We start from the raw sequence: 12,504 nt of genomic DNA, 5'->3' as shown, positions 1-12,504 counted from the left end.
CAACTACTGTAATCATTCCAAATGAAGCAATGGCATTATATATCCCAATATTGATATTTGTTCAACAGCCAAAGAAAGAAAGTGAATTCCGATGACCAAATAAAAACATGCTGCACTTGAAGTTGTCAAGATGAATAAATGCCTACTAAACAAAAAGAATATCAAGAATTCTGGGCATCTTGCCAATGATGATAATACCAACGGTGATGCTCAGTATACCCCAAACTCAAAACTCTTGTACTCTGATAGCATCTTGGGGCATGATGTAGACATCCTTGGATCTTGATTTCTTAACGCCAGCAGTAAACCAGACCTTGTCAGACTTGGTACTTTCCACTGCTACACAAGTAACCTTAACCCATACAACAACTTTTGTCTTCATTCCCTCTATTCCTAAGAGCTTTCCCCTCAACAGATTTGCCTTTACCCGTGTTGCATACCTTATAGAAGATGAATCCTTGAAGGTAACTTCAGATGGAGCAGGCAAATATACAATCAGCTTGGCGTTTGTCTCGGTAAACTCATAACAGGTTATGTTTGCCGGAAAGAGCCCTGGTGGCAAGTTGTACTCTCGCAGGAGTTCTGGTAAGCTCTTTGTTGGCTTTCCTGTTGGAGAATCAGCAAATAAAGAAAGTTCATCCTTTGATCAATAAGCATCATCATTCTAATAAATGCAACCTTTTGTTTAAAGAAAAATGACATGGATAGAAAAGAAAGAGATTTAACATGGTAGAATGCAAAAGAACAAGTTTAATACTCAGTTCACAATATTGCTTCATCTATTGTTCCACACCTTTTAGCTTATCGAAAATCCATTTTGCCTTCTGCTCAACAGTACTTGAGAAAGTCTGCAACAAGCCAACATAAAGAAAATATCTAATCAAGAATGCCCAATAGGTCAACAAATTCTACCCCTTTTACATTTCTTCCTCTGATTACTAAGTAACTTTTGGTTTCAAGTAAATGCATTCCATAGATGCCAATCGTATTGAATCAACCAGACAAAAAAGAAAGTGCAAGATCAAGAATCATCATAAACCAAAACCTTGAGATGATGAATCACTCATCTGAAAATCTAAAGCCTGTATTGCACTGACAGAAGCACAGCAATAGAATCTAACACAGATTCAAGCGTGTGCCAAACATCCATCAAGGATCGTTTACCATTGCTCAATTCCCATCCAAATCAAAAACCCACATCCCAATTCACTCTCTCTTATCTAAATTCAATCAGATCTCATCCACCCATAATCACAAATGAGAAAAGCAAGATCAGCATGAACTTAGTACACTCATTTGAACCCCCACATTACACAAATCACCAAAAGCAATCATCAAAAGAGCAAACCAAAATCAGGGCCAAACAGAAAAGCAAAAAGGGTTGCAGAATGTACTCACAGTGATGTCGTCGCTGATGTTAGACAATTCCTCCTTGGCTTTCTTGGAGATCCATGAGTTCCCAATCTTCAAGCTGCTCACTTTGGTTAGAGCCTTCTCCATTTTTTCTCTTAGGAGTGTACTACACTACCAAAGTACAGCAGGCAATGAGTGAATGAGGAAGAGAAGCCAGTACATAAAGTGGTGGCTCATCAAATCTGAAGGTGGCGGATAGAGACAAACATTCTGCTTTTTCACACCACTGTTTCACACTCCTCAACAAAACAAAACAAAACAAAACAAAACAGAACTAGGAACTTAGCTAGTGCGGTGTGACAGAACATATATAATCCCGCAGCTCATAATCCCCGGAATCAATACGGTCAAGGGTACTTTTGTACTTGCATCAAATTACACAAGTCCATTACAGAGCGCAACTAACATTTTCTCTAAATTTCGTAATTATTCTCAAAATCTATAGTTTGCCACAAATATAGGGGAATTTTTTTTTCTTTCCCATCGTTATCCCTAACATCCAACATATATGGAACAGTTGGAGTTGCAGTAATTTACTACAGGAAGAAACGTTACAAGTAATTTGAATGATACAGAATAGGAGCCAACAATGCTTAAGCCATAATAACGAGGTCGAGACATGAACTTATATTCTGAGTATTGAAATGACAATATAGGGATGGGAAAAATGCTTACACAACGAGCTTTATATGCATACACCAGTTAAAATAGACAGACGAGGACGTAGTACCAAAGAAATGAAGTTAACAGTTCAACTTTAGCCCTCTTTTTTCCTTGTGTTGTCTCCTTTTCGTTACCCGTTATCTAGACTTTTGGTATGTTGTGGATCCTTTTAGATGAACAAAGGTGCAAGTCCACATGGTGGGGGATCTCAGGTCGCGTAGTTCTTAGGCCATTAAAGGGTGACTAACACTTTAGAACTGAGATGCAGATCTAGCAGCCTCATTGAGGCAATAATTGTATTAGAATTAAGTAACAAGATTATAGTTTTGATTCCCCTCAAATAAACAAAAACTTGGCCAATGAGGTTTGGCTCAGTTGGTAATGGCGGGTTTGTGGTGGAGACTCATCCAAGTTCGATCTCTGCTACCAACAGGCCTCGTTAGTTCGCGATCTGTAAATTCTCCTATGAAAATTCATACCTGGAGGCTGGTGTGACAGGTACGTGTCCACTGTCAGTCTTTCAGGGTTGAGATTGCAGGTTGGCCTTGTGATGGTGGTGTAGCGTAACCAAACTCTCATTTAAACTTTCAAAAAACTTGTGTGAGTAGTAAAAGGGCAAACGTCCTTACGTTGTTCATGCATATTTAGAAGGTTACAGTTTAGATTTAAATTATAACGAGGACCTTCTACTAAAATGCCCTTAACATTGTTATTTGATTTTTTAGAGGGATTCGAAGTGCCCCGCAGGATGAACTATGAATCCTTCTTCTACTGATCATAGAAAGTTTTGAAAGTTTAGCTGCGAAAGTTCTTAACGACAACATGACAATTAATGCAAGTAACAATTAGCAGTCATTCACTTAACAACCAGAAAATCCAAACTTCGACTAAATTCTACACCAAAAAATCATTGCCTGGCTGCCATAGTTCATTCTAACTATCTTCAAGTCTTCTCAACAGGTATTGTACTTCAACTTCTTTGGTGAGAGGCATGATCCAATCCCCATACACATCTGCAACAAGATTTGGCTTGATCTTGTACACAGGAGTAGCATCGTCTTCCTCATGGTGGATTTTGATTTCCTGGCCAAGTGTTCTTGTCTTGATCTCTACTCTCTTCTTGACACCTTCTTCCACTTTCTTAAATGTCAGCAACTCCATCAATTTAGCCCTGTCCTGCAAGAAACGCATGCCGGCACAAGAGAAAGGAGAAAAGGACTTGTGAGATACAAAACCATCAAGCAAAGCGTGCAATAAGCCAAAACCGAAGGCTGAGTCAGGGCACATCTAGAAGGGGGACTTTACTTTTGCTTTAATCGCAGGCTCATAGGCTGCAAAGGATTCTTGGAATTTTGCCTCTGCGACAAATTTACCATAGTGGATTCTCTTCGAGAGTGCCTGAGAAATACTGATTATTAGGCTTAAGGACTGCTCAAGACTTTAAGGCTCATTAGGCAAACTCTGAAAACAGAAATGTTAGTTCTCTAGTAAATTGGGAACAAACTCTTCTAACACACAACAGCTTTGCAGATACTTGCATATTAACTGCAGGGATTAAGTACTTATTCAACTAAATAACACCAGAGAATTAAAGCATTACAAAAGGCCTACTAGATTGGTTATCTTAAAAGTGGTTCAGAGACTTACCTGCAAGCAAAGGGTGTCACAAACAGCAGCTGATCCACAATTACCATCATCTCCTTGTTCGACTAGGCTGGGAAGAATATTTCCAAAATACATATCCCAAACTTGGTGGTTTATATTAATCGAATCAGCACAAGAATGTAGAACCTAGTTGCACATCAGCAAGCAAAAAAGACCAAAGGAAGTTTAGCTTGCAACTTGAAAACTTAAGTACGTATACAAACCAAGTAAATTTTAAACATCATAGACAAGTATCATGCTATGTGGGCTAGGACTTACCTGTGGGTACTGCAGAGGTGGAAGCAATGGCTCAGGCAAGTGTTCTGGGAAGAATGGATGCTCATCAGGACTCTTGTATCTGCCAACCTAACTTGCAAAGTGAAAGGCATTAACAAGAGTTCCAAACCAAAAGTGAAATAAAAACCACACAAACATAGCTCGCTGTTTATCACTTCTCACATCTAGGATTATAGTGTTGTCACTTGAATTATTACCTGAGCATGGAGCTTTTCAGTTTCCATGAGCATGAACTCCACCAGCGAACCATGAAATCCTTCCATAGAGAAAGCATTAGGGTCATAAGTATTGGGGTTGTGAGCATACTGTGCCCTCTCCAAAAAACAAAATATAATGTCGTCTTCCTGGCGAATCAAAGATTGCCTTATGCTGTCGAGAGTCAAGCTCTCGCTTTCGTCTACTCTCTTCTTCTCTGAATATCTATATGAAAACATATATAAGGCACAGTGTCACAATACTTAGCCTGCCAGGAGAAAATGGACTTGTTCCCCTGAAAAGTGGTAAAATTTCAAATCCATTCAACAATTGAATTATATTAGTAAAATCCCTGAAGGAATATTGCTCAAAAACATTGCTGTAATCTATCTCAGACATCTTCGGTAATCCAGGGTATGCACATTATACACAAACAAGTACCAAGTCTTGTTGCACCCTCTTTTATCTTAATATTCTCATGATTAATCAATCAAATATGTGCCTCATTCTCATATCTCAATGGTTCAGACCAAATTAGAGGAAGAACAACAACATTCAAGATGAGCCTTAAGCAGCAATAACATAACACACAAACTATATATGAATGTAAAATGATCTAGCAAATCAATGATACACATAACAAGTATATACTAAAGTTTTCAGTACCTCCTGAAGTATGATGGAGATGTAGAAGCTTGCAGGGTCCATTTTCTTCCTCGATTGGATACAAAGCTATGGCAGGAGGTTGCAAAAATGGTCTTGCAGACCAAATGCGAAAGGGGTCTTGATAAGGAGGACTTTAGGGTAGTGTAGGCTGAAATGTTGGAGACTGAAGGTTGTAACATCTTGGTGGCGTCCATGGTGGTGATTTGGGGACCGAAACAGTGAGGGAAGACGAGTCTGGTTAGCGTTTTAATCCATGTAATTATAATACATTACAGCCATTACACTACTAGTAAAACAAAACAAAAAATATTTAGGATTAGGTTTTGGCATTTGGGCTAGAAAGTTAAGCAGTGGTGTTTTCTGGATCCAGATGTTTTGTTTTATATGATGAAATCAGAGTTGCCAAACTCGAGGTGTCATTATCTGGCCCAAAAGACAAGAGGCATCTGGGATCATTTGAAGCTATTTTTTATTGTTTGTTGTCATAAGGGGAAATTCAATTTTCTGTTTTTCAGTTTTTCTTGGTCGAAGCTAATATGGGAAGAAATTTAGAAAATCAAACAAGGAAATACAAAATACTTGGAAATGAATTATTTTGGTTTGATGATCCTCCCAAATAAATCTTCAAGCTTAAAAACTTACAGTAAACAAATGGTACTTCAATGTTTCTATAATATAGTAGCACAAGTTTGGTAAAATTTGACTTACAATTTCATTTTGAATAGACAAGTAATTCACCTTATCGTCTTAGTTTGTACAAGAAATTGAATCAACTTACCTTAAGTAGTTGAATTGCCTGGACTAATGATTTCTCTAAGAGCTTCCCGTCCCACTTTTGTTCTTCTTGCTCTTCTCTTTTCTCTCTTCATATGAGTAGCTGCGATCGTTTTATAACCCTCTCTTTCTTTCTAAGTCTTTCTCTTCGTGCATATCGAAGAAACATATGTTTGTCTCTAGAGCAAACACACAGAGCGAAACCAAACACTCGGCGTGATATTAAGAGGACACGTTTACATGTCATGTTATTTTATTACTCCATATCTAACGTAACTTTTTCTCTTTATGCGTATTGAAGAAACATGTGTCCTTCTCCAGAGTGAAACCGAACACTCGGCGTGATATAAACATGACAAGTTCACATGACAACACTCCATATATAACGTTACTCTTTTTCTTTTTTTGCATATCGAAGAAACATGTTTCCTTCTCCAGAGTAAAAACACATAACAAAACCGAACACTTTACGCTATATACACATGACAAATAAACATGCTAATTATGTTACCATAACACATAGCGAAACCAAACACTTGGTATCTAAAGATGCTGTTATGTTTGTTTTGTTCGTTAAAAGTCAAGAATAAGGTAGATAATTTGGAAACAAGATCAAATCATCTTTTCATCACAAATAGATTCTATAAAACATTAGCATAGGTGTAAATTTGACCGATCGAACACATTACATTTTATCTAGTATTTACTTAAATGAGTCGTTGATGATATTAAGGGTTCATGGTTGATGTAATTAACCAATGAAATCCAACCAAAAACAGTAATTAACCATTGTTCTCCATAAATTTCTTAGCCTTTTTATAAGCTTGCTTCAAATACCCCTTGAACATAACCAAATCCAGTTTCACATTTTGCTCCTTCAAGTAAATGTCCATAACCTCAGCTCGCCACCCCATTTTCTGAAGACCACTCGGATCTTTCACTACTAAACTATCATTGCCATACTTGTCCACCAAGCTACTCTCTTCCACTCCGATCTTGTACTCAAAATACTCCAAGTCCAACCCCTTTGCCACAGTCCCGAAGCACGCCTTCGCCACCCAGTCCACCCCAATCGGCACCACCTGCACAAACACCGAACCCGGCCGGAGGAACAATGAGTGTGTAAGTGCAGCGCCATGTATCCCAACCAAAGCATGGCTTGAATTAAGTAACGCATAAGACTCATGCAATGAGGTATTGGCCTTAGGCTCAAACACAACCACATCAAACCCCACTTTCTTTATCAAACGAACTACTTGAGCTTGGTTCATGATCCTGCGTCCAGTTGCATGACTCCGGCTCGCCAGAACAAGCCGCGGCCGGGGTTTTTTCAGCTGAGAGAGGAGGAGTCGAGCTTGGGATCTTCGGTTATATGCATTGTCTAGGAGCTCACGGAAATGTAGAAATGTTTTTGAGTTTGGTATTAGTGTTTGGTTTATAGTCATGAAACCATGTGTTATGAGGCCTAGCTTGGCAGAAGGAAAACAATGGGTGGTGGTAACATTTCCAAGGGTAATTATAGGGTGCTTGGTGAAAATGTGTAGTAAATCAGCATACTTAGAAACCCACAACTTTGGAGCGTCCGAAGCCACGATTACGAAGTCTTGATCCGGCAAGAGTGTGTTGATGGTGATAAAGAGTGGGATGAACCCATCATTGAAGTCGTGCCAGAAGTTTCCGGTGTATCCACCGGCGGCGAATACTAGTGCTGGAGCATTGTGTTGGACTTTACACAGTGGGATTCTTGGGCCAACAGTGAGCGTGAAGTCCTTGATCCGGCTCATTATGAAGTCTTCGAATTTTCGAGGATAGGGCCGGATTGTTGCCATGGATGGAAGTTGGGTCGAGCTCATAATGAAGAATGTGGATGTGGTTGGATCCAAGACTGTTGGACTGTTGATGGAGCAGAGGTCGTAATGTTTAGAGGTACGGTCGCAAATGATCGGAATTTCCTTTGAAGGGTGATGGGATTGTTTACTAATGGCTAATATGTCACGTGTTATTTCTGAAATCAAATTTTGAGAGGATCAAAACACAAACATAAACCAATTATGTCAATTATTAGTCTCAATAATTTGGTTCTCTATTTTCGCTAGTCTTTGATTTAGCGTATGGTCTCATCTTTGTGAGTGAGAAATCGTGAGTCCAACTCACACTCATATGTGACAATTATTTTCGGTGTTAGAAAAGAAAACAACAACTGCAATTGGTTTTTTTCTGAATCAACTAATAATACTTAAGACAGGTTTTTGCAAATTAGGGAAATGACAACTAATGAATACACAATAACGGGTGCACTGCCTCAAGGAACTAGTGGACTCAAGTGAGACAAGTAGAAATTCATAATCAATGATAATTTCGAATAAAATCAAAGAGAAGTTGGCAGCATGCAAACAATTGAGAGTTTAAGACTCGCTGATTCGATCAGATCAGTGTTACCTGATCAATCAAAACTATTGGAAGATGCAGAAGAAAAAAAAAAGGATTGATAGAAAAAGCTAGCAAGCTTTCTGTTCATACCTGGAGTCTCTGCTGAAAATTCTGCCCTGTTAAGAATTCTGGTGGTTGATGAGATACAGATATGGAACACAATGAAACACAAGCACGACGCAGCCAATGCTACCAAAACCCTCGTCTTCCTCATTGGCCTTCGAACCGGTGTTCGCATCGACTTAACTCTGATATATGATGAACAAAGGCCCTGATGCATTGTGCCCCAAATGTTGGAAATTGTATATGAAGATTGAAGTTGAATCTCGGGTTCAAGGTTCTTCTGGGAACAACCGAACAAGAATTTTAATCTGCTTTCGAGTCTGACACTAGGTCATAATGACTAGGGATTGAGTGAGAGTGAGAAAGAGTGGAGGGTATTAAGATTGCTAGAAGTATATATACAGAAGATGGGTTAATACTCATTGGATGCGTAAAAACGTTGTGTCCAAAACTCCAAACTCAAAAGGAAAAGGGCATGCCCTTATAGGGAGTCTGATACAGGAAGACATGAGCTGCAAGAAGATTGTGGTTGTAAAATGATATCCATTATTAGAATTTGAAGATAGCTTTTATAGTAAAGTTTCTCTATGATTTACATACTTTTGTAAATTGTAATTAATGAAAAATATCTCGCATCTCTTGTATTTGTGATGTAGCTCTTTACAATGATAACTTTGGAATAAGGTGAAAATATTAGTTGTAAAATGATTCCATATAAACTTTTCTTAGGGAAAAAAAAAAAAAAAAACCATGCTAAACTATGAATTTCAAACCTCTTAAGGGTAGGTTGAAACTAAATATTCATTTTACGGTGCAACATAGTAAGAAAGATGTGTTTTTGGTAATTATGTTTCGTTGTGATTGGATTATATATCTTTTTGATATGTCACCGTTATGTTAAAACAAATGAAGTAGCTAGTTAAGCACTTATTTGGTGCTTGTTAGAATACTTGTATTATGTAGAAACTCTTTCTATTATTTCAAGATGTTCTCTCAATGTTTATTAATTAATAGAGACTAGAGGACAACCACACTAGTCCTCTATCAAAAAAGATAACTAAATACACTGTATTAATTTGAAAATAATAACGAATTACAAGTTATGATTGATTATCTGACAAAAACGAATGAATAACATTTGTAAAGCACATGCATGCACTCCTTTTTCCATTAAATCTCCGATTAGTCCTATTTGTCTCCTATCTATTCCATTGTACCAAACTCATTAACCCTCATTCTCCATAAATCTCTTAGCCCTATTAAAAGCTTTCTTCAAATATCTCTTGAACCTAACCAAATCCAGTTTCACATTTTGTTCTTTCAAGTAAATGTTCATAACCTCGGTGGGCCAACCTGTTTTAAGAAGAGCAAATGGATCCCTTACCAACAAATTGTCCTTCCCATACTTGTCCACCAAGCTACTCTCTTCCACTCCAATTTTGTACTCAAAATACTCCAAACTCAACCCCTTTGCTACTCTCCCGAAAAACGCTTCCGCCGCCCAGCTTATCCCGATCGGCACCACCTGCACAAACACCGTGCCCGGCCGGAGGAACAATGAGTGCGTGAGGGCAGCTCCATGAACCCCAACAAATGCATGGCTTGAGTTCAGTAATGCATAAGATTCTTGCAATGAGGTTTTGGTCTTAGGCTCAAACACCACCACATCAAAACCTACTTTCTTTATCAAACGAATGACTTGGGCTTGGTTCATAATGGAGCGTCCAATGGCATGACGTCGGCTCGCTAGAACAAGTCGGGGCCGAGGTTTTGTGGGCTTAGAGGTGAAGATTTGGGCTTGGGATTGGGCATATTGGTTATAGGCTTTGCCAAGAAGCCCACGAAAACTCAAGTATGTCTTTAAGCTGGGTAGTAGTGTTTGGTTTATGATCATGAAACCATGTGATATAAGGCCTAGCTTGGCAGAGGGAAAACAATGTGTGGTGGTATCACTTGCTAGGTTAACAATAGGATGCTTGGTGAACATGCGTAGTAAATTTGCATACTTACTAGGCCACCATTTAGGAGCTTCAGAAACCACAATGATGAAGTCTTGATCGGGGAATATGGTGTTGGCTGTGATAAAGAGAGGGATGAATCCATCATTGAAGTCGTGCCAAAAGTTTCCGGTGTAACCTCCGGCGGTGAATACTAGGGCAGGAGCATTATGTTGAACTCTACACGATGGGATTCTTGGCCCGACAGTCAGTGTGAGGTTCTTGATATGCGACATTATGAGGTCCTCAAATTTTCGAGGATAGGGTCTGATTATTTCCACCAATGGAGGTCCGGTCGAGTTCATAGTGAAGAAAGTTGATGTAGCTGAATCCATGACTGTCGGACCGTTGATTGAGCAAAGATCATATCGTATGGAGGTTCGGTCACAGATGATCGGACTCTCCAGAGGAAGTGACAAAGACTCCGGTGGGTGGTGGATTAGTTCACTAATCAACTTCGACTCTTCACGAGTTGTCTCTAAAATCAATATATATAACAAATATTAATAAATAATGCTAGATGCAGGGATAGATCTTAGTGCATTGTTATCTGGGCTACAGCCCATAGAGTTTTTTTCTTCATTCAAATTAGACAGGCATAATTATCATGGATTAGAGAAAGAAATTAAGGTTAGCCTAGTCAAAAAAATAAGAAGTCAAACAGGCAATCATAACTGTAGCATAAGAAAATAAAGAAACTAAAACTAAAATTAAAATTCCATTAAAACGATAAGGGTGTGTCCTGTAATGCTTTACAAAACCATTTTTATAAAACTGAATTGCAAAATGAAAATCAAGAGTTAAATTACAAGTTTTTGAGATCCTAATACTTGTTCGGTAGAAGTAATAATATTTCTAAAACTTCAAAAAATTAAAACCATGTTTGACACTGTTTATATACAAATCTTCTTTTTCTTCGAACAACAAAATCATTGTAAATATTCCTCACTATTCATGAGAGATATTGATAATGATCTTGCAGTTTGAGATATTGATATTGATAGTCATTACAGCGTTGCTTTCAGAAACGAACTACAGAGGAGATTGCTCAAGAACAAAATCCCTCAATTATAATAATATGAAATTGAAAGCTCTTAAACGTTAAACCTAATTACTCCAAGCTCAAATTTAAAACGATAATTCAAACAGATCTGAAAGCCTTCGTTGTATATTCATCTTGTCCAAGAGAATTCAATTATATTAAAGCAGAAACTACTGATGAAGCTTTCAACCCAGATCATCTAAGTAATCATAATTACAAGGATTGTAACCTTCAATCTTCTCTACTTCATATGATTCTTCAAATTTCAATTGATTGAAAAAGATGAGGAATTTCAACTACTTTCTTCCATAAACAAACATGGTGTTGTTGAAACTTGTAAGCTCCCGTAGATGTATATGAGAGGAGAATGAAACAGAGAGGAGAAGTCTCAACTCTTGAGGATTCTATTTAAAGAAACAAAAAGCCTTCAATTAATTACAGAGTTGTTTGCAGAAACAAGGAAAACGTCAAAAAGTCATTTCCTATATTTACTCACAAATCTTGAGTTGTATCTTAAAACTCATTTTGCTTGTTTTTCCAATTTAGTCCACCGAACAGGAATTATATGAGATTTTAAATTTGTAAAACGAAAAACAGTATCACAAAATGATACCGAACGGGCCCTAAATCTCATTGATCCTTTTTCTGAAAGCATCTCAGGCAAGTTAAACACTATATATTTCCTTTTTTTATATGCAACGTTAACTCATTTTATAGTAGTTAGACTTAATTAACTCACTTTCTAGAGACCATGGGGCACCCAATCCTAATTGATTAAGCCAACTGTTGATAATCATTCATGATCAGCATTCTTCCATAGGAATGAAATCTACTTGTTCTATGAATTAATTGTAGCGAATTTATTACATATTTATAACAATTTTGCAACAAGATCGGCCCTTTTTCTAAATTTTTTTGTAATAAAAATATATAATTTTGTTCATAATATTTTTTTTAGCCCAGTCTAATTTGAAATCATGGCTCCGTCCCTGGTTAAATGAACAAACTTTTGGTAAACCACCTAGCGCCCACTTTAGATATCAGCTGAACTGTCAAAATCACTTTGGTGAACTAACTAGCTTGAAGTGAACAAACTTTATTGCACATCACTAGCTCATTTTTCATCTCCTTTTGCCTGCTACTGGCAAACTATGCAAATTACAGATAAGGAGCACTAGTTACATTACTGGCACAGCTTCAAGAACAGTCTAAAATACATTCGGCTATTAATATAGAAAAAAAGAAAGAAAGAAAAAAAGTGTTAGCCTGTTAGGTACTAGTGCAGCATTGGACTCAGTGATTAACCGTAGAAATAAGTTG

The 12,504-nt window shown here is 37.7% G+C and overlaps 4 protein-coding genes across 4 annotated transcripts; all 4 read right to left on the bottom strand.

Moving 5' to 3' along the window:
• Positions 1–4: 4 nt before the first annotated feature.
• LOC101294354 (uncharacterized protein At5g01610-like) lies at positions 5–1,740 on the bottom strand. Its single transcript, XM_004297217.1, has 3 exons — positions 1,399–1,740; positions 794–848; positions 5–606 (listed from the first exon to the last, which is right to left on the bottom strand). Exons 1-3 carry the CDS (start codon positions 1,498–1,500, stop codon positions 227–229), a joined length of 537 nt encoding a protein of 178 aa, XP_004297265.1. The 5' UTR covers positions 1,501–1,740; the 3' UTR covers positions 5–226.
• Positions 1,741–3,009: 1,269 nt separating this feature from the next.
• On the bottom strand, positions 3,010–5,072 carry LOC101296095 (chorismate mutase, chloroplastic-like). The gene is made up of 6 exons (XM_004298354.1): positions 4,879–5,072; positions 4,215–4,437; positions 4,000–4,086; positions 3,724–3,867; positions 3,382–3,474; positions 3,010–3,252 (listed from the first exon to the last, which is right to left on the bottom strand). The coding sequence occupies exons 1-6, from the start codon at positions 5,070–5,072 to the stop codon at positions 3,010–3,012; spliced, it is 984 nt and encodes a 327-aa protein (XP_004298402.1).
• Positions 5,073–6,434: 1,362 nt separating this feature from the next.
• LOC101295806 lies at positions 6,435–8,499 on the bottom strand. Its single transcript, XM_004298353.1, has 2 exons — positions 8,173–8,499; positions 6,435–7,657 (listed from the first exon to the last, which is right to left on the bottom strand). The coding sequence occupies exons 1-2, from the start codon at positions 8,360–8,362 to the stop codon at positions 6,435–6,437; spliced, it is 1,413 nt and encodes a 470-aa protein (XP_004298401.1). The 5' UTR covers positions 8,363–8,499.
• An 871-nt stretch (positions 8,500–9,370) lies between these two features.
• Positions 9,371–11,075, bottom strand: LOC101295515 (glycosyltransferase-like domain-containing protein 2-like). The gene is made up of 2 exons (XM_004298352.1): positions 11,021–11,075; positions 9,371–10,620 (listed from the first exon to the last, which is right to left on the bottom strand). Exons 1-2 carry the CDS (start codon positions 11,073–11,075, stop codon positions 9,371–9,373), a joined length of 1,305 nt encoding a protein of 434 aa, XP_004298400.1.
• Between the last annotated feature and the right edge of the window lie 1,429 nt (positions 11,076–12,504).

The sequence above is a fragment of the Fragaria vesca genome, linkage group LG4, assembly GCF_000184155.1.
Source record: "Fragaria vesca subsp. vesca linkage group LG4, FraVesHawaii_1.0, whole genome shotgun sequence".
Taxonomy (NCBI): Eukaryota; Viridiplantae; Streptophyta; class Magnoliopsida; order Rosales; family Rosaceae; genus Fragaria; species Fragaria vesca.
The sequence above is the reverse complement of the archived record's forward strand: the minus strand, read 5'-3'. Positions and strand labels throughout refer to the sequence as shown.

Bases quoted from the DNA above. Each gene is read 5' to 3' on its own strand.
- LOC101294354 (XM_004297217.1), bottom strand. From the start codon at position 1,500: ATGGAGAAGGCTCTAACCAAAGTGAGCAGCTTGAAGATTGGGAACTCA. The intron at 849-1,398 runs GTGAGTACATTC...GGCTTGTTGCAG, and splicing joins ACATCAGCGACGACATCACT to ACTTTCTCAAGTACTGTTGA. The intron at 607-793 runs GTGTGGAACAAT...ATTCTCCAACAG, and splicing joins GATTTTCGATAAGCTAAAAG to GAAAGCCAACAAAGAGCTTA.
- LOC101296095 (XM_004298354.1), bottom strand. From the start codon at position 5,072: ATGGACGCCACCAAGATGTTACAACCTTCAGTCTCCAACATTTCAGCC. The intron at 3,475-3,723 runs GTAAGTCTCTGA...AGTATTTCTCAG, and splicing joins GTGACACCCTTTGCTTGCAG to GCACTCTCGAAGAGAATCCA. The intron at 3,253-3,381 runs GTAAAGTCCCCC...CGTTTCTTGCAG, and splicing joins AGCCTGCGATTAAAGCAAAA to GACAGGGCTAAATTGATGGA.
- LOC101295806 (XM_004298353.1), bottom strand. From the start codon at position 8,362: ATGCATCAGGGCCTTTGTTCATCATATATCAGAGTTAAGTCGATGCGA. The intron at 7,658-8,172 runs GTATGAACAGAA...ATTTGATTTCAG, and splicing joins ATTTTCAGCAGAGACTCCAG to AAATAACACGTGACATATTA.
- LOC101295515 (XM_004298352.1), bottom strand. From the start codon at position 11,075: ATGATTTTGTTGTTCGAAGAAAAAGAAGATTTGTATATAAACAGTGTC. The intron at 10,621-11,020 runs GTTTTAATTTTT...TATTGATTTTAG, and splicing joins TATAAACAGTGTCAAACATG to AGACAACTCGTGAAGAGTCG.